At 39.6% G+C, this 19,301-nt stretch overlaps 1 protein-coding gene and 1 non-coding gene across 3 annotated transcripts in view; both read left to right on the top strand.

Moving 5' to 3' along the window:
* The first annotated feature begins 1,733 nt into the window (after positions 1-1,733).
* Positions 1,734-19,301, top strand: part of RIOK2 (RIO kinase 2) — a 22,792-nt gene continuing 5,224 nt past the window's right edge. The window contains exons 1-8 of one of the 2 annotated variants that reach the window (XM_031935437.1): positions 1,734-1,904; positions 6,015-6,153; positions 7,202-7,318; positions 7,761-7,936; positions 13,117-13,205; positions 15,018-15,209; positions 17,547-17,639; positions 19,036-19,253. In XM_031935437.1, the coding sequence (XP_031791297.1) occupies positions 1,839-1,904; positions 6,015-6,153; positions 7,202-7,318; positions 7,761-7,936; positions 13,117-13,205; positions 15,018-15,209; positions 17,547-17,639; positions 19,036-19,253 (1,090 nt within the window). In that variant the 5' untranslated portion in view covers positions 1,734-1,838. Of the gene's footprint in view, positions 1,905-6,014; positions 6,154-7,201; positions 7,319-7,760; positions 7,937-13,116; positions 13,206-15,017; positions 15,210-17,546; positions 17,640-19,035; positions 19,267-19,301 lie in introns of both variants that reach the window. The other variant, XM_026454290.1, reaches the window with a different exon arrangement.
* On the top strand, positions 9,663-9,824 carry LOC111542736. Its single transcript, XR_002731647.1, has one exon. It is a non-coding gene; the product is annotated as a U1 spliceosomal RNA (small nuclear RNA).

The raw sequence follows: 19,301 nt of genomic DNA, 5'->3' as shown, positions 1-19,301 counted from the left end.
GATACGGAATCAACCTAAGCGTCCATCAACAGATGAATGGATAAAGAAAATGTGGTATATATACACAATCGAGTACTATTCAGCAATAAAAAATGAAATCTTGCCATTTGCAGTAACATGGATGGAGCTGGAGGTCATTACCTTAAGGAAAATAAGCCAGGCACAAAAAGACAAATATCACATGTTCTCACTTATATGTGGGAGCTAAAAAATTTTAGAGCTCCCACATGGAGGAAGAGAGAGGAAAGATAGATAACAGACTGAGAAGGATGAGTTAGCAGGATGAACACAGTGGGTTAAAGATTACAAACATGGAATCAGATAAAAGGAATATATTCAATGTTTGACAGCAGAGTAGAGTAACTATAGTTAAACAAAAATATATTGTATTTGGATGTCAGACACCCTAAATACTTGTAACAAAATTTCTCATTACCCTATAAATTTGTACAAATAAAGTTAGTCACTTGGTTTCTTTAAAAACTTTTTGGCCAGGCGCAGTGGCTCATGCCTGTAATCCCAGCACTTTGGGAGACTGAGGCAGGCAGATCACCTGAGGCCAGGAGTTTGAAACCAGCCTGGCCAACAGAGCGAAACCCCATCTCTACTAAAAAAAAAAAAAAAAAATTAGCAGGACGTGGTGGTGTGCGCCTCAGGCTTTGGAGGCTGAGGGAGAAGAATCCCTTGAACCTGGGGGGCGGAGGTTGCAGTGAGCCAAGATCGCGCCACTGTACTTCAGCCTGGGTGACAGAGCGGGGCTCTGTTTCAAAAATGAAAAAATAAAAAAAAATCATTTCTATGACTTCTTAAGTACAGAAAGAAAAATTTCGTTTAAATGGAGATGTCCACTGGTTGAATATGGTTAATCCAAGATATGCTGCATTCAAGTAAAAAGCAGACAAAGGCTTGAATATAGAGGGAATAGAGGGCTGTTTTTCCTTTTCCATTCTGAGTTGAGAGCACTAACTATCCTAGCTGGAAAGACAGAGTAGATCATAGTCATCCTCTTTGTTGGAGTACAACTAGCTTACAGTTGCACTCTGGAGTTGCAGAGCCAGTATGGGTAACTATTCTAAAATCCTTAAATCGCTCCTGGGCCCTCGAAGTCCTACCCGCGTAGGTCAGGCCGAACTATCAAAATCCCCACTTTCTCTGTAAACGCGCCCTGACAGGTAAGGATGACCGCCGCGCTCTCCACCTGTCACCTTAACCAGCGCAGGCGCACTCCGAAGCCTCCCGGACCAACTTAAGAGAAGTACCGAGCAAGCGCAGGAGTTCCATTAACCATGGCCTCCGGAGGTGTCTCGAGCAGGCGCAATTAGGAGCAGAGGGCGTGCTTGTGTGATTACAGTCCACTTTACCTTTAACAGATTTGGTTGTCTGGACTCTAGCTCAGGTTATTTTACCCCTTTCTTGTTGGAAGTCACTTTGCCTAGAGTAGTTGTTTGCGGAGAAAGTTTGCTCCTCCCATTAAGCAACCACTTTGCTCTCAGAGGCGGAAGGCGTCACTGAGGCAGCAAGTCCTGACAGATATGGGGGAAAAAATGGCATATTGTAGAGAACATCTACACTCCGCCAACTCAGTCACAAGGCAAAAATTACACAAAAATAAAACGTTCACTTGTTACATACATTGTGCTTCATAAAACATACAAGTAGTTTTATTTTCCTTTACGAATGAGAACAGCACTTCTATCTATTAACAAGGACCTATAGTAAGACGCAGCGCGTGCGCGAGCCATCCAGCGGCTGTAAAGCGCTTAGAGGCCGGAATAACGACCTGCCTTGCGCTTTCCGGCTGTCGTGGGAGAGGCATCTGGGCTCGGACAGGGGCCGCCATGGGGAAGGTGAATGTGGCCAAGTTGCGTTACATGAGCCGAGATGACTTCAGGGTCTTGACTGCGGTAAGAAATCCGCCGTTCCTATTCTCCCTTGCCCCTTACCACTGTGTGATCTCTTCCTGTTCCTGCAAGTTTTCTGGGATCTGAGCAGGCACGCTCTGGGACCCAGGACGTGGCAGAAGCTGGGGGAATGGAGAAGAGAGCGTCAGAGAGTTGGATTTTTAAAAAGGTTTTGTTTGGGACCTTACCTTCCCCCAGATAGAGCAAAGGTCCCGTCTTCAAATAATTTTCTTCTTTTCTGCTGCTATTCGCCTTGCGCAGTAAAGAAACGCTCGCATCTCTGTGGCCTGGAAACTTCTCTGAGCCTGAGCTTCCGACCAGCTGTGAAAGATTTAAGGCCCCTCCTGAGATTTGATAGTATTGACTTCCTTACTAACAGACCCAGTCGCATAGCAGTCTTTCTGATTCATTCAGTCAACACATATTTGTCGGGTTTTTAGTAGCAACATTAGGAGGTTCACTTATTCAAACAGACAAGTGGAGATCATCAAGTAAACGAATAAGTAGGATAACGGATAAATGCTATGAAAATGATAAAGGATAATAACATAGAAAGTATATGTATCTGGTGGAGAGGAGGGGCACGTCCTTGGTAGATAATGAATAAATATTCGCTAAATGAAAGAATGAATGGGGGAAAATAGGAGCTGTGTGAGAAGGAGACAGCCCAGTGAAGTCCTTGGAAAGAGTTGGAGGCAGAGGAAACAGTAGTAATAAGTGCAAAGGCCTTGAGACAGAAAAGTCTTTGAAGAGAGGAAAGGCCAGAGTGGCTGGAGCAAAGTGAGACAGACACAAATGGTTGGAGATGTAGCTGGAAAAGGTGAGAGATTATGTACTACAGAGCCTTGGAGGCTTGGTAAAGAATGTAGGGGAAACCACTGAATGTTTTTGATCAGGGGAGTAACAAAATCTGATTTTATGGCCTTAGTCTTATGGCACAGAAATTAATACATAGATCGAGACATTTGTACAGTGAAGCAGTACATTTATTTAGGAGCCATTATCTTTTGGTAAGGAGTGAACCCCATGATAAGGACTACCTATATTGTGTAATTATGTAACAGGATATGCGATGTGAGTCACACCGGTTCTTGTATTATGTTAAGGCTTCAAGTGTTGGATTTTTAAAATTAATCTTAAATAGCACTTAAGGATTAAACTATCAAATGCAAAATCTGTGTGAAATTTGAAAGACAATATTTACTTTGTCTCTCATGTAGATTCTTCTAATCAGCTGGACTTTCTCTATGAAAACCTATCACTTCTGAAAGATACCTTCCTTTCCTGCTTCCTCAGCACACTCATTCCTTAATGCCTCTGACAGAAGTAGGGGTCAAAAATAAGAGTGTTAGAGGATGGGGGAGGCAGAGACAAAGCATGGAATGAGTTAATTTAAAAGTTAAGGTTTTGGTGAGACATCAAAATGATGCCAGATTTATCTTCCAAAACATTGGCGCTGCAATATTTAAATTATTTGTAAAGCTCACCAAGAAATGACTTAGTCATTAAATATGACATTCTAGTCTCAGTTGAATCTTACCAGTGTTGGTACCCTTTCTTGGGCCTCTCTTCCCTTTTACTTCTTTGACTCCTCCTATATCAATAATCATTGTTTGACTAACGGCCCTTAGCTTTCAATATGAACTTGCCCCACAGTTCTGCTCCCAAACATTCCTTTTCTTCCACTATGTCTTGCTCAGTGATTGCATCCACTTCATATCTTCAACTCTCACTTCTATAAAATAATTGACAGTTTTTCCTTTAATTATAACTTCATTCCTAAATATAGGCCCCTTTCCAGTTTTCTTTTCTTTTCTTTTTTTTTTTGAGACAAAGTCTCACTCTGTCGCCCAGGCTGGAGTGCAGTGGCACAGTCTCGGCTCACTGCAACCTGTGCCTCCTGGGTTCAAGAAATTCTCTGCCTCAGCCTCCCAAGTAGCTGGGATTACAGGCACCCACCACCACGCCGAGCTAATTTTTTGTATTTTTTTAGTAGAGATGGGGTTTCACCATCTTGGCCAGGGTGCTCTTGAACTCCTGACCTCGTGATCCACCCACCACGGCCTCCCAAAGTGCTGGGATTACAGGCGTGAGCCACCAAGCCCGGCCCAATTTTCTTTCTTTTTTTTTCTTTCTTTCCTCCTTTCCTTTCGTTCATTCCTTCCTTCCTTTTCTTTCTTTCTTAGACGCAGTCTCACTCTATCACCAGGCTGGAGTGCACTGGCGCGATCTCAGCTCACTGCAACCTTCACCTTCCAGATTCAAGCGATTGTCCTGCCTCAGCCTCCCGAGTAGCTGGGTCTACAGGCACACACCACCACGCCCAGCTAATTTTTGTATTTTTAGTAGAGATGGGGTTTCACCATGTTGGCCAGGATGGTCTTGATCTCTTGACCTCATGATCTGCCCACCTTGACCTCCCAAAGTGCTGAGATTACAGGCATGAGCCACTGCACCTGGCCTCCAATTTTCCTTTAAACATTTTTATTTGACTCTTAGTGCTCAAACCAAATTCAATTTTTTTCTACCCCCTTTCTCTTTTCCCAAGCTCTATTTTATATATATATATAGATAGATATATATAGATATAGATATATATATATATAAAGTCTCAAAACTTGCTTTTCCTCTTCACTTCCATTTGTGGCTTTCCATTCCCTTTACCCTTCCACATTTAATTGCCAAGCTCTCCCATAATACTTCCTAAAGATCTTTAATTCCTTCCTTCCAGTACCACTACCACTACCACTTACCCTGTTCTGGGTGCTCTTTCCTCTGAGCTGGACTTCTGTCTTAGTTCTCCAGAGTACTCTCTCAGATTTTGCCATCTGTAAGCCAATTTGCATATTCCTGGTAGATTAATGTCCTTAAAATAACCCTGTTCATGTGTCTCCCATGCCTAAACATCTTCAAGAGTTTCCTGCTTTCGTCAGGATAAAGTATAAAATTCTTTGGTCTACATTTTAATGCCTTCTCTATCCTAGAAGTATCTTCCAGCCGTGTTTGCATGAACTCTATATGCTATCCCATCTGAGCTGCCACTGTACTCAGCTATTCTCTGTGGGCAGTACTTTCTTGCATATGTGCCATTTTCAAATCTTTTTCTTTCACTAATATCCCCTTGTCTGTTTTCTCTGTATGCCCACATCTTTTAAATGTCAGTCTCTAGTTTTGCATCTTCCTTGGAACTGATCCCTCAGCTAGAAGTATTATTCTGCCCTGAGCTACCTTTTTAAGCACTTATCACTTCTTACCTTCTAATAAACTTAGATGTATACCATGTTTAAAAATCTTCGTCATGAGATAAAAATTCCCAGAGACAAACAGCACATATATATATAAAATAAGTTCTGGGGTAAATGTGCAGAATATGCAGGTTTGTTACATAGGTATACACATGCCATAGTGGTTTGCTGCACCCATCAACCCATCATCTACATTAGGTATTTCTCCTAATGCTATCCCTCCCCTAGTCCCCAACCCCCTGACAGGCCCCAGTGTGTGATGTTCCCCTTCCTGTGTCCATGTGTTCTTCTTCTTGTTCAGCTCCTACTTATGAGTGAGAACATGCAGTGTTTGGTTTTCTGTTCTTTTGTTAGTTTGCTGAGAATGATGGTTTCCGGCTTCATGTCCCCGCAGAGGACATGAACTCATCCTTTTTTATGGCTGCATAGCATTCCATGGTGTATATGTGCCACATTTTCTTTATCCAGTCTGTCATTCATATATCTATATCTATATCTATATCCTCTACAATGCCTACATTTAGTACTTTCTCATTAAATACCTGCTTAATAAATATCTGGCACATCTGTAGTTTTTAAAGACAAATGTTTAAGTGTCATCAAGTATTTTAGCATTTACCAAATGTCATCAGTATGTCTAGCATTCACAGTTCCTACTCTTGAAATGGAAAGACTACATATATATCAGTGATTAGATTTCAAATTGCAATTTAAAAATTTTTTCAGAGACAGAAGTGATTATGTCTCAGAATTAGTTGGAGAACTGCATAGTCAGGAAAGTTTCAAGGAGAAGTTAATTTCTTCACAGGGTTTTGATAGACAGGGCTTTGGGTTGATTATGATTATGTAATGATTCCTTTAATTTCAGGTTGAAATGGGCATGAAGAACCATGAAATTGTTCCCGGCAGTTTGATTGCTTCTATAGCCAGCCTTAAACATGGTGGCTGTAATAAAATTTTAAGAGAATTAGTGAAACATAAACTCATAGCTTGGGAGCGTACCAAAAGTAAGTATTTTGAGGCACCGTTTGTGATTTTTCAGGTAATCAGTTTCCACCAGAGCAAGTGTTCCAAAAGTCAAGAAGTAGAAGTTGCCAGACCAGTAAAGCATTAAACAAAGAACTGACAAAACATACTTTGGCCATATCCTATTAGTCAAAACAATCACAGGGCACACCCAGATCAAAGGAGGTGGAGAAAGAATAGTAGTAAGAACATGTAGGATACTGCAGAAGAGCATGTAGGTACTGCAGAAGAGCACATAGGTGCTGCAGAAGAGCATGTAGAGTACTGAAGAAGAGCATGTAGAGCACTGCAGAAGAGCTTGTAGGTACTGCAGAAGAGCACGTAGGTGCTGCGAAAGAGCATGTAGAGTACTGCAGAAGAGCACGTGGGTACTGCAGAAGAACAGGTAGATACTGCAGAGGGGTGTATAGACTACTGCAGAAGAGCATGTAGGTACTGCAGAAGAGCATATAAAATACTGCAGTAGAGCATGTAGGTACTACGGAAGAGCATGTAGAGTACTACAGAAGAGCATGTAGAGTACTGCAGAAGAGCGTGTAGGTACTGCAGAAGAGCGTGTAGGATAGAGATATTGTGGCTACCATCTTTGGAAAATAAAATCAGCAGTGATACCCTGGATCATTACTTCTGAAACCATCTGTGGTGAGGGATTAGTTTTTTCCAACCTATCACATATCCTTCCTTTTATAAATTACAAAAGAAAAATTACTAGAAAAATGAAATGGATAATGGATATACAAAAACACACATAAATTCTAGATCAAACTGATGAAAAAAAATTGAACTTAAATTCCTCCTTTTATCTCATCACAAATACTTATAGACCTGTCTTTAGGTCACATTTTGATTATCAGTACATTGGAGAAGAAATGCAAATTATAGGAAGAAATTGTAAACTTGTGAGCCTGGGTAGTTTATCTTTTTCCAACGAAGACTTTCCATTGTTAAATATTTCTTATGACTTGAACTTATGTGACTTGGTTGTACAGTGTAACTGAAATATGGTCTTTCTCCTTTGATTTTGTCTAGCTGTCCAGGGCTATCGGTTGACAAATGCAGGATATGATTACCTAGCTTTGAAAACACTTTCTTCTAGGCAAGTAGTTGAGTCTGTTGGAAACCAGATGGGTGTTGGCAAAGAATCAGGTAAGTGCTAATAGTACTGTGCAAAGTATTTTCTTTGCTTTAGTTTATGTTTTCCCTTCAGAAAGCATTCCTCTTTTAATTTTCCCTTTTCTCTAACTAAACAGTAAATCGGAAAGTTGATTGGAAGCAATACAAATCAGAAGGTGCCCTTAATTAGTAGGTTACTATTTTCTCTCTGAAAGTCTGTCATTGAAAGTTCATTTATGCCAGGAATTAATTTTATTCTAATAACTCCCAAGGTATCTCATGATTTATGTGCAAATATACCAAAATCCAAAATTCAAAACACTCCTGGTCTGAAGGTTTTGGATAAGGAGGGATACTCAACCTTTATTAGGAAAAATGACATTTTTGAAACAAATAAAATCAGAGAAAGTTAGAATTGTTTTAACTGATTGGAATACACTTTTAATAATGGTTGTTTTTGAAATTTTGCCTCTAGATATTTACATTGTTGCAAATGAAGAAGGACAACAATTTGCATTAAAGCTTCACAGACTAGGAAGAACCTCATTTCGAAATCTGAAAAACAAACGTGATTATCATAAACATAGGCATAATGTGTCTTGGCTTTATTTATCTCGTCTCTCTGCCATGAAGGAATTTGCCTATATGAAGGTATTTATTTTATAGTCATGCATTTTTTAGCCAAATAATACATGTGTCTCAAAGGCCTTAATGACAAGTGTGATTCTGTTGTCCCCACATCTCTCTAACCTTAGATTCCATTCCTACAGGCAGACTCAGTCCTAAATAACTGTTGATTATTCGGGCTCTTTTCCATTCTATGTTAAGGTATATTAAATAGTTACGAATGCATAAGGGCAACACATTCTATAATGCTGACAAGATGGAAGAGCCAAAAATAATTAATGATGCTGTTACCTCACAAATATGTGTGTGTGGATGTATATATATCTATTCAGTGTATATAGCTATACATATGTCTGTTTCTAATTGAAAATACCAGGTAATTATCATCTGTAGAAACCTCAGTGTCTCAGATAAGTTGGCTAGTTTTTTGTTTCACATAAAGGAACAAACATCATTTATAGATTTATATGTATATTAAAAATGGTAAAAATTGGCTGGGCACAGTGGTTCATGCCTTATAATACCAGCACTTTGGGAAGCCAAGGTGGGTGGATTACTTGAGGTAAGGAGCCCAGCCTGGCCAACAAGGTGAAGCCCCATCCCTACTAAAAATACAAGAATTAGCCAGGCATGGTGGTGGGCACTTGTAATCCCAGCTACTTGGGAGACTGAGGCAGGAAAATTACTGAACCCAGGAGGCAGAGGTTGCAGTGAGTGAAGATCGTGCCATTGCACTCAAGCCTGGCTGACAGAGCAAGACTGTCTCAAAAAACAAAAAAGGTAAAAATCTTTCGTTTTTAAGAGGTAAGGATGAAGAGAAGTGAGTTAAAGGGTACAAACATACAATTAGAAGGAATACATTCAGTGTTTGATAGCAGAGTAGGGTGACCATAGTAAACTGAAGGGGTGGCCTGCCCCTCCACACCTGTGGGTGTTTCTCGTTAGGTGGAACGAGAGACTTGAGAAAAGAAACAAGACACAGAGACAAAGTATAGAGAAAGAAAAGCGGGGCCCAGGGGACCGGCACTTAGCTTACAGAGGACCCACACGGGCACCGGTCTCTGAGTTCCCTTAGTATTTATTGATAATTATCTTTGCCATCTTAAAGATAAGGGAGTGGCTGGACAATAGGATCATTGTAGGGAGGAAATCAGCCATAAGACATATGAACAAAAATCCCTGTGACATGAATAAGTTTAAAGGAAAGTGCTGTGCCTTGAGATGCATATGCAAACATCTCCATAAACCTTTTAGCAGCATTGCTCCAGCAAGTCCCACCTTATTCCTAAAGGCGATTTTCTCCTTGCTCAGTAAACGAAGCATACAATCGAGATGTTCCATTGCCCAGGGACGGGCAGGAGGCAAATGCTTTTCTCTTACTTGAGATTAAGAGAATGGTGATAACCTTTAATCAGCAAGCAGCCTTTAGGCACTTGTTTAACAAAGCACATCCTGCACAGCCCAAAATCCTTTAAACCTTAAGTCACCACAGCAAATGTCTCTTGCAAGGACAAGGTTGGGCGTAGGGTCACAGATTAACAGCATCTCAAATACAGAACAAAATGGAGTCTCTTATGTCTGCTTCCTTCTATATAGACACAGTAACAGGCTGATCTCTCTTTTCCCCACAGTAAACAAAATGTATTGTACTCAGGAGATGAACACACTAAATACCCTGACTTGATCACTGCTCATATATACTTGACAAAATGTTGTATGTACCCTATACATTTATACAAATAGAAAAAAAATACTTAACCTGGCAGATGAAATGCCAAACTCTCAAAGATGGTTTTCTCAGGGTTAGGCCTATTCATTGCACTTCAGGTGTGCTGACCCCTGCAGTTACCCCAAATATTGGAACTTGACTGCATATTTTGGGGTACTGGCGTACTACATTTGTACTCTCTCCTGATATTTAAAAAAAAAAAAAAACCTTTATTTTTTACTTTTTGCCTTCAAAATTAAGTTCAGCATAGGTTTGTTAAATATAATAATATCCAAATTAAATATATTCAGCAATAACCAAGTTAAACAAAAGGTAATACTGTGTTTTTATTCTGCCAGTATGATTTGTCATAGTTTATCTTCATTTTTCAAAAAAATTTGAAGATTGCTATAGTATGTGAACACACTGTTCCTTGAGGATTCAGCTTGTTCTTTGAGTGGGTTGTATACTTACATTTTCACTAATCATGGGAGATTTCTTTTTGGTTTTTTTTTTTTTGAGACGGAGTCTTGCTCTGTCACCCAGGCTGGAGTGCAGTGGCCGGATCTCAGCTCACTGCAAGCTCAGCCTCCCAGGTTCACGCCATTCTCCCGCCTCAGCCTCCCGAGTAGCTGGGACTACAGGCGCCCGCCACCTCGCCCGGCTAGTTTTTTTTTGTATTTTTTTAGTAGAGATGGGGTTTCACTGTGTTAGCCAGGATGGTCTTGATCTCCTGACCTCGTGATCCGCCCGTCTTGGCTTCCCAAAGTGCTGGGATTACAGGCGTGAGCCACCGCGCCCGGCCCATCATGGGAGATTTCTTAAGGCAGTATAAATTAGTATTACTGATACCATACCTGTTAATGTATTTCTTGTTTTATACTAATAGTTTGTGTCTTGTAATATTCAGTCAGTAAATGAGCAGCTTGGTAGGGATCATTTACACATTTTCCCAAAACTGTAGTAGGTGTTTTTCAGGATATTTATTTATTTATTTATTTATTTTTTTGAGACGGAGTCTTGCTTTGTCACCCCGGCTGGAGTGCAGTGGCCAGATCTCAGCTCCCTGCAAGCTCCGCCTCCCGGGTTTACGCCATTCTCCTGCCTCAGCCTCCAGAGTAGCTGGGACTACAGGCGCCCGCCACCTCGCCCGGCTAGTTTTTTGTATTTTTAGTAGAGACGGGGTTTCACCATGTTAGCCAGGATGGTCTCGATCTCCTGACCTCGTGATCCGCCCATCTCGGCCTCCCAAAGTGCTGGGATTACAGGCTTGAGCCACCGGGCCCGGCCTTTTCAGGATATTTATATTGAAGGTATGGGAACGGAATCTGGTTGCACATAAATGTACACCTTAAATATGTTGATTTTTCAAAAGAGAGGAACAATAAGATAAAGATTGGGCTATAGCATGAGTTCTAGGCAATAGCACAAGTTCTAGACAAATATTCACAATCTTTGAGTTTATCACATGCTATCTACATTGAAAAAAAGTATGTAAAAACAAAGCAAAGAAAAATATCTGGGAAGTGGAAAGTTGTTTGGTTTTTGTTCACAGAAGGTAGGTGATAGGCAGCGTTTTGAAATTAATTGCTGGGGTTTAGTGTAGGGTGAAGGAGTGGATGCCAAAGAAATAACCAGTACAATCTGTGTCTTAAAGTTGAGAAGATAAACACATATGAAACAGAACCTTTTATTTATCTATTTTTGAGACAAGATCTCACTCTGTCTCCCAGGCTGGAGTGCAGTGGCACGATCACAGCTCACTGCAGCCCTGACCTCCTGGGCTCAAGCTGTCCTGCCACCTCAGCCCCCCAAGTATCTGGGACCACAGGCATGTGCTACCATGCCTGCTTTTAGAGAAAGGATCTTGCTGTGTTGCCTGGGCTGCTCTCAAACTCCTGGCCTCAAGAGATCCACCCACCTCGGCCTCCCAAAGTACTGGGGTTATAAGCATGAACCACCACTGCAAGCCTAAGAACAATTTTTTTTTAAATTACATACTGAGTTTAGAGAAACTTCAGTAAGTGATAGAATAGTTGATGGAGGAGGTTTCATGTAGTGAGTGGAGCCATGAAACTTGGGTATTATTTGACCCTAAAACAGTGCATTTTGGCAGAGAAGTGGTATGGACAATGACATGAATGTGTGTGAGCCCTGTGTGTTTAGGTGACACTGAGGTGACTGTCCTGACTACATTTGTTTGTGTGTACTGGAGAGAATATTGGGAGAACTAGGACTGTACAGGTGGATTAAAGAGTTTTGAAAACCAGGAAAAGTTGTTCAAACTGAAAAGAGTATTTATAGCCAATGTAAAATTATTTTTTGTTGTTGTTGAGACGGAGTCTTGCTCTGTCGCCCAGACTGGAGTGCAGTGGCATGATCTCAACTCACTGCAACCTCCACCTCCCGGGTTCAAGCGATTCTCCTGCCCCAGCCTCCCGGGTAGCTGGGACTACAGGCATGTGCCACCATGCCTGGCTAATTTTTTTGTGTATATTTAGTAGAGATGGGGTTTCACCATGCTGGCAGGCTGGTGTCGAACTCCTGACCTCAACTGATCCACCCACCTCAGCCTCCCAAAGTGCTGGGATTATAGACGTTGAGACACTGTGCCCGGTCCAATGTATATATTTTTAAATGGAGTACTAACATCAGCAGGTTAGTCTGGTATTGGTACATAGAATAGGTTAGGTATGATGGCAAAAGCTAGAACACCTGTGGAGTAATGAGGTATAAATAACAAATGCCTCCTTACAAGTATATGTTGGTGCAAAAGTAATTGCAGTTTTTGCCATTCCTAATACTAGCATTCTAAATGTCAAAGGGCATAAATATGAGGTATTTTAAAGAAAGTAATAGCAGGGCTTTGTAAACAATAAGATTGAAGACAATAAGCACAGGGGAAAAGATGTATGGAGAGTCTTAACATTTGAATCAGACAACAACAGTGTATATGTTTGTCACATAATAGATTTATATTGCATATTGTGGTGGAGAAAAAGGTCGGTGCCCTATAAACCAAAATGGCTGATCTCTTAGAATGCCTCATTTCCTAATATGTCAGAAGATGAGTATCTCCTAAATTACAATTTGTTTCCAATTTGAATATTTTGAGCACATTTCAACAAATGTCAGAGACTTACAAAATACGAAAGGATATACCCCAAGAGACTGTAAGCTTCTTGGGGGCTTTTTAACACTAATTTTAGATTGTTTAGAAACTTTTTAACACTCATTTTTGTAACCCCAGCACAGTGCATAACATTTTGTAAATGTTCATTTTTGACAGTAAAGTGAATTCAAACTTTTGTTTAAAATTTGCTTTTTATGTATGGCTTATTCTGTGCAGTGAATAAATAAGCTATGCATAAATAGCCATGTGTTAAGTATAATTTTATAAAGGATGTGTGTTTTTCTGTGGAAAGGTATATATTTAATTGTTCTTTAAAGAGTAATGACCTGTTCATTAGCTTACACCTGTTTTGCAATGTTTTAGGCATTGTATGAGAGGAAATTTCCAGTTCCAAAGCCAATTGATTACAATCGTCATGCAGTTGTCATGGAACTCATAAATGGTTATCCACTGTAAGTGTTCATTATTCTTAAAGCCATGAATCCTGATAAATGAATTTAGGTTTCAGGGTTTTTAATAAAATTTTTTTTAGTTAATGAAATACTACCTCTGGGAGGTTAAAAATTGATTTAAAGGAATAGACTCAAAGACAAATTAAAAACCCAGTTTCATTCTGACAATATGAGCTTTGTAATCTGTGATTCATTCAGTCATTCCATATTAAGAGACTGTTAGGTGCCAGGCCCTTTTAGTCTCAATAGTGAACAAAACAAAATCCCTGCCCTCATGGAATTTACATTCTAATGGAAGGAGATGTGCAATAAATAACTAAAGGAAATGTCTGTCAATTGTTAGTAAGTACTATGGATTAAAAAAAGCAGAGTTTAAGGGAGATAGGAAGTACTAACGGGACAAGAGACTACTGTTTTATGTAAGGTGGTCAAGAAAAGTCTAACTAATAAGGTGAAACCTTATTAAATTTTGATTCAGATTAGCAGCTATTGGAGTGGGAGTATTTTGAGCAGAGAAGAGGTGATCTCATCAATCAGTGATCTCAGTGTTTTCAGAGGGTCACTCTGCCTGCTGAATTAATAGACTCTGGGGAGACAAAGACATAATTTGAAGACGAAGTTAGGAGGCTATTACAATAATCTAGGCAAGAAATACAATTTAATTGTAATTCTGATTACAGTGATAGTTGCAAAGGTAATGAAAAGCAGTCAGATTGTGAATGTGTTCTGCAGGTTGAACCAACATGATTTGGGATTGGATATGGATGTGAAGGAAGGAATGAGACAATGGTGACACCAAGGTTTTTGACCTGAGTAGCAGATTAACTGCAGGGAGAAAGCTACCTTGTACAGAAACAGGAAAGCTACAGGAAGAGCATTTTGGAGTTGGAGGGTGGGACAGAATCAGAGATTCCATTTTGGACATGTTAAGTTTGAGATGCCTGGAGTTAGGGAAGTCTACATTAAAATCAGTGTATATGTGGTATTTAAACCATTAATCTAGATGAGATCACCAAGAGTGAGTCTAAATAAGAGAAAATAAAAGTTCATAGGATTGACCTTTGAGGAACTCCAGAATTTAGAGGTCAAGGAAAAAGATGAAGTACAAATAGAAAAGACTAAGAAGGTATGATCTATGAGGAAGGAAGAAAACCTGGAGAGAATGGAACTAATTGTCAGAGTTGTAAATCAGATACACCATGTGGAAGATCCTGCATCAGTATATGATGAAGCTATGGAACTAATGGTCAAACTTGCAAATCATGGGCTGATTCATGGAGATTTTAATGAATTGAATCTCATTTTGGATGAAAATGACCATATCATCACGATCGATTTTCCACAGATGGTTTCAACTTCTCATCCCAATGTTAAGCGTTAAAAGTTAAGTGAATAAATGTTCAAAGAGGTCAACTGACAGACCACATATGATGAGGACTAAGAATGGACCTTTGGATTTAGCAACATTGAAGTCATTGGTAGTCTCAACAAGGGCTATTGAAATGAGGTAGATGAAAGCCTGTTTGAAATGGTGTTAGAGAGGAAGAAACTAATTGGAAAAGCACATGTAGACAGGTTTGGTTGTAAAGATCAAAGAAAGGTAGTAGTAGAAAAGAGGTATAGAATTGAAGCAGAGTGTGGCTATTTTTGTAATAGATGGGGGATATTATATCTGTGTGCTGATGGGAATGAGAAGAAAGCTGCTGGGGAGCCAGGGCATGGAAATAATATTTATGTTCACATGGATACATACTTTCGTTAAAATCATAAATGAATACAAATAACCTATATTCATGCTTAAAATATTTTCAGATGTCAGATACACCATGTTGAAGATCCTGCATCAGTATATGATGAAGCTATGGAACTAATTGTCAAACTTGCAAATCATGGGCTGATTCATGGAGATTTTAATGAATTTAATCTCATTTTGGATGAAAGTGACCATATCACCATGATTGATTTTCCACAAATGGTTTCAACTTCTCATCCCAATGCTGAGTGGTACGTACATGCTATTTTTTTATTTTTATTATTATTATTTTTTCTGGAGACGGAGTTTTGCTCTTGTTGCCCAAGCTGGAGTACAATGGCATGATCTTGGCTCACCGCAACTTCCGCCTCCCGGGTTCAAGCGATTCTTCTGCCTCAGCCTCCTGAGGAGCTGGGATTACAGATAGGCTTTTTTTTTTTTTTAGTAGAGACGGGCTTTCTCCACGTTGGTCAGGCTGGTCTCGAACTCCCGACCTCAGGTGATCCCCCTGCCTTGGCCTCCCAAAGTGCTGGGATTACAGGCATGAGTCACCGCGTCCAGCCTGTACGTGCTATTATTAATTCTGGATGTGGATGTGTTTGTTTAGAATAGAATCATTTTTTCATAATTTTTCAATTTTGTGATACTATTAGGTATCACAATAAATAGTATTGTGATACTATTTAGGTCAGTCACTGGTTTGAAGTGGCTAGTGTTAACGTATAACCACTAGAGTTTTCCCCATAAGAATTTGAATTTCTTTGTTGTAAATTGACAGACTTCGAAAGTCAAATTTTCTTAGATATGGAACCCTCTGTTCAAACAGACTTTTAGATGGAAGCCCAATTGTTAAAACAGGTAAAAGTTGGGAGTGAAGTGGGGAACCCTAAAACCACTTTTGCCTTTCTCTTTTTCTTGCTCTTCCATGATTGCCTCCAAGAGAGATTCACCAAGCATAACTCAGTAATCTTGATGATCTGAATAAAAGTTGTGGTTTTGGACTGGACTCAGTTGTCAAACCAGTGATAATTATCTCTTGTCCTTTTAGCTTTTATTATTAGAAAAGAAATTCACATAAAACTTTATCTCTGACACAGAGCAGAATCACTATATACTGCGATAATCATATTCTTCACATTACTTATTTAAACCAAACCAAGTCCTGAAATAGGGCCTTATCCTTTATTTGCTTGTGGTTCATTATTCAATTGAGTGTAACTAAGGATTGTTTTTTCTTTCTGTTCCAAGCTTTATGAGAAACTTCTTTTTCCTAAACTAACAACTAGTATCACTTATATAATAGAGTATATTAATTCTTGCAGAGATTGAGCTTGGAGTAGTTTTGTTAAGTGAAGCTTGTCTTCATCCTGGTTTCCAGTAGAAAATGTCTGTACTTATGCTACAGAAAGAAATGTCATTTGAAAATAAATTTTTAAAATGTTTTCAACAAAATAATACTAAAAGATTAATGCCTGGCACTTGGGTGATCAGTACTCTTTGGATAATGACTAATCACCATTTTTATTAATAAGGAGTAACATAATCACACAATAAAGGAACATCTAGGAGCCCCCAGAGTGTGACAGATGATGACATTCTAGGTTTAGGCTGCATCGTTCTATGGGGAGATGTTGTGATTTAATTTCAATTTTTATGAACCAGTACTGGGGCCAAGGAGCTGTGCTAATTGCTAGAGATTGAGACATAAATAAGCCCTATATATGCTTTAGAAGATGTTACTGTCTCGTAGGGAAATGTAAACGTATATAAAATAGTCTTTTTAAAATATATTAATATTTTTCCCGGAGTGCCCTGTGAGCAAAGAGGAGAGGCATTATCTTCCTGTTTCCAAACTCATCTTTCTCAAAGAGATAGTCAATTCCATGTTATCCTGTCCTTAATTCTCCCTTGTCTGGAAATCTTCTAGAGAATTGAATCTCTTTATGGTGATTAATCTGCTTTATGGTGGCCCATAAGGCAGCCTGATACTCAGAAATTATTCTACTTTTGGTCCAGATTAACATGACGTCAGATTATTTTTATAAGCTGTAGCATTATTTATCCCTTTGGGTATTATTGCAAATCAGCCAATGGATAACAAAGAGCCATAAACATAACTCAGTAGTCTCCCAACTTAACTATTTAATATTAATATGTTTTTATCTTCAGATCTTTCAGTTGGCTAGAGGTTCTAGTGAGTGTTGCTGATAGGAAGCATAGCCAGACTCAGGACGAGGAGAATAAGTGGAAACCTATCCCTAAACCATAGTCCCGTAATCTTATTTCCTGGGGTTCACACTCATCTTTCCCTAGTGTATCTAACCATATACCAGTAACTATGAGAAAACCTTGACTTTCCTAACCGTAGGAACAGCATGGCATTGACAGCTTATATACTTGAGATTTCCTTGGATTTTAGTTTTTCAAACACACTGGTGACTCATTTGTATCTTCTTTTCCTTTGTGTAACATCTTTTATCTCCTTGTGTAAGGAGAAGCAGTACCATTAACCAATAAGGATATTGTCACTGGCTAATAAGGAAAAAGGAGCATTAAAGGCTACTCATAAATGATTCTTGCTTTTGCAGGTATTTTGACAGAGATGTTAAATGCATTAGAGATTTCTTCATGAAACGTTTCAGCTACGAAAGTGAGCTTTTTCCAACCTTCAGGGATATCAGGTTTGTACTCCCCATTGCTTTACATAATAGTTTAAATGTCTGGACTGTGTATTTCTAAAAATTAACATTTTCATCTAAAAAACTTTTCAAATTTTGACATATAGTCACTGTTAGATGTCATTGCTCTGTAGTACATAACTGAAACTTAAAAACTTGAAAATACCTGCATTTGGTCCATTAAGGCACAGCTATTGAATTTTAGAAAGGGAACATACCTAGTTTCTTATAAACTCAAGAACTTTTATTCTATTTTGGATGCTATGTGAGTAACTCATTCATAAGGAATCACACCAAACGCTCATTGAAATTTATGTTTTTCCTTTATCGGGACCAGGAGGTATCTTGTTTTGTTTTGTTTTGTTTTGTTTTGAGAGGGAGTCTCGCTCTGTCACCCAGGTTGGAGTGCAGTGGCTGGATCTCGTCTCACTGCAAGCTCTGCCTCCCGGGTTTACGCCATTTTCCTGCCTCAGCCTCCTGAGTAGCTGGGACTACAGGCGCCCGCCACCTCGCCCGGCTAGTGTTTTTTGTATTTTTTAGTAGAGATGGGGTTTCACCGGGTTAGCCAGGATGGTCTCAATCTCCTGACCTCGTGATCCGCCCGTCTCGGCCTCCCAAAGTGCTGGGATTACAGGCTTGAGCCACGGCGCCCGGCCCCAGGAGGTATCTTTAATTGATTCTCAAGACATAACTATTATGTGCATTCTCAAAACTCAGTTTTCTCATATTTATTTTATACACTTAAGATGTTTCCTGGGCCGGGCACGGTGGCTCAAGCCTGTAATCCCAGCACTTTGGGAGGCCGAGACGGGCGGATCACGAGGTCAGGAGATCGAGACCATCCTGGCTAACACGGTGAAACCCCGTCTCTACTAAAAAATACAAAAAACTAGTCGGGCGAGGTGGCGGGCGCCTGTAGTCCCAGCTACTTGGGAGGTTGAGGCAGGAGAATGGCATAAACCCGGGGGGCGGAGCTTGCCGTGAGCTGAGATCCGGCCACTGCACTCCAGCCTGGGCGACAGAGCAAGACTCTGTCTCAAAAAAAAAAAAAAAAAAAAGATATTTTCTGATCTGGGATGAGGCACATAATCTGAAGGAAATCCTTAGCCCCTTTGAAAGTTAATTTACAAAGCTAATAAACATAAGCTGAGGTTTTTATAACCTTTTTATTTATATTGTTGTTTTTCAGTTACTTTATTCTTAAAATTACAGCCAGCATATACCTTTCATATTTGTATACCTGTGTCACTTAAATACATTTTAGGAAAGGAAAAAATTATTTTTAACATACAAGCTATTGAACTCACTTGAATCATAATTTATCAGAGTAGTAGATACTTACTCCTCTTAGATAAACATTTTTTCTCTCTTTCAATGCTTGACACCTTTTTTTTTCTAGGAGGGAAGACACTCTTGATGTGGAGGTTTCTGCCAGTGGCTACACGAAGGAAATGCAGGCAGATGATGAACTGCTTCATCCATTAGGTCCAGACGATAAAAATATTGAAACAGAAGAGAGATCTGAATTCTCATTTTCAGATGGAGAAGTGGCAGAAAAAGCAGAGGTTTATAGGTCAGAAAATGAAAGTGAACAGAACTCTCTAGAAGAATCAGAGGCCTGCTATTGCAGATCATCTGGAGACCCTGAACAAATAAAGGAATACA

Source organism: Piliocolobus tephrosceles, chromosome 4 (genome assembly GCF_002776525.5).
Source record: "Piliocolobus tephrosceles isolate RC106 chromosome 4, ASM277652v3, whole genome shotgun sequence".
NCBI classification, from domain to species: Eukaryota; Metazoa; Chordata; class Mammalia; order Primates; family Cercopithecidae; genus Piliocolobus; species Piliocolobus tephrosceles.
Note: the sequence above shows the minus strand (reverse complement) of the source record. Positions and strands in the feature narration are given on the sequence as shown.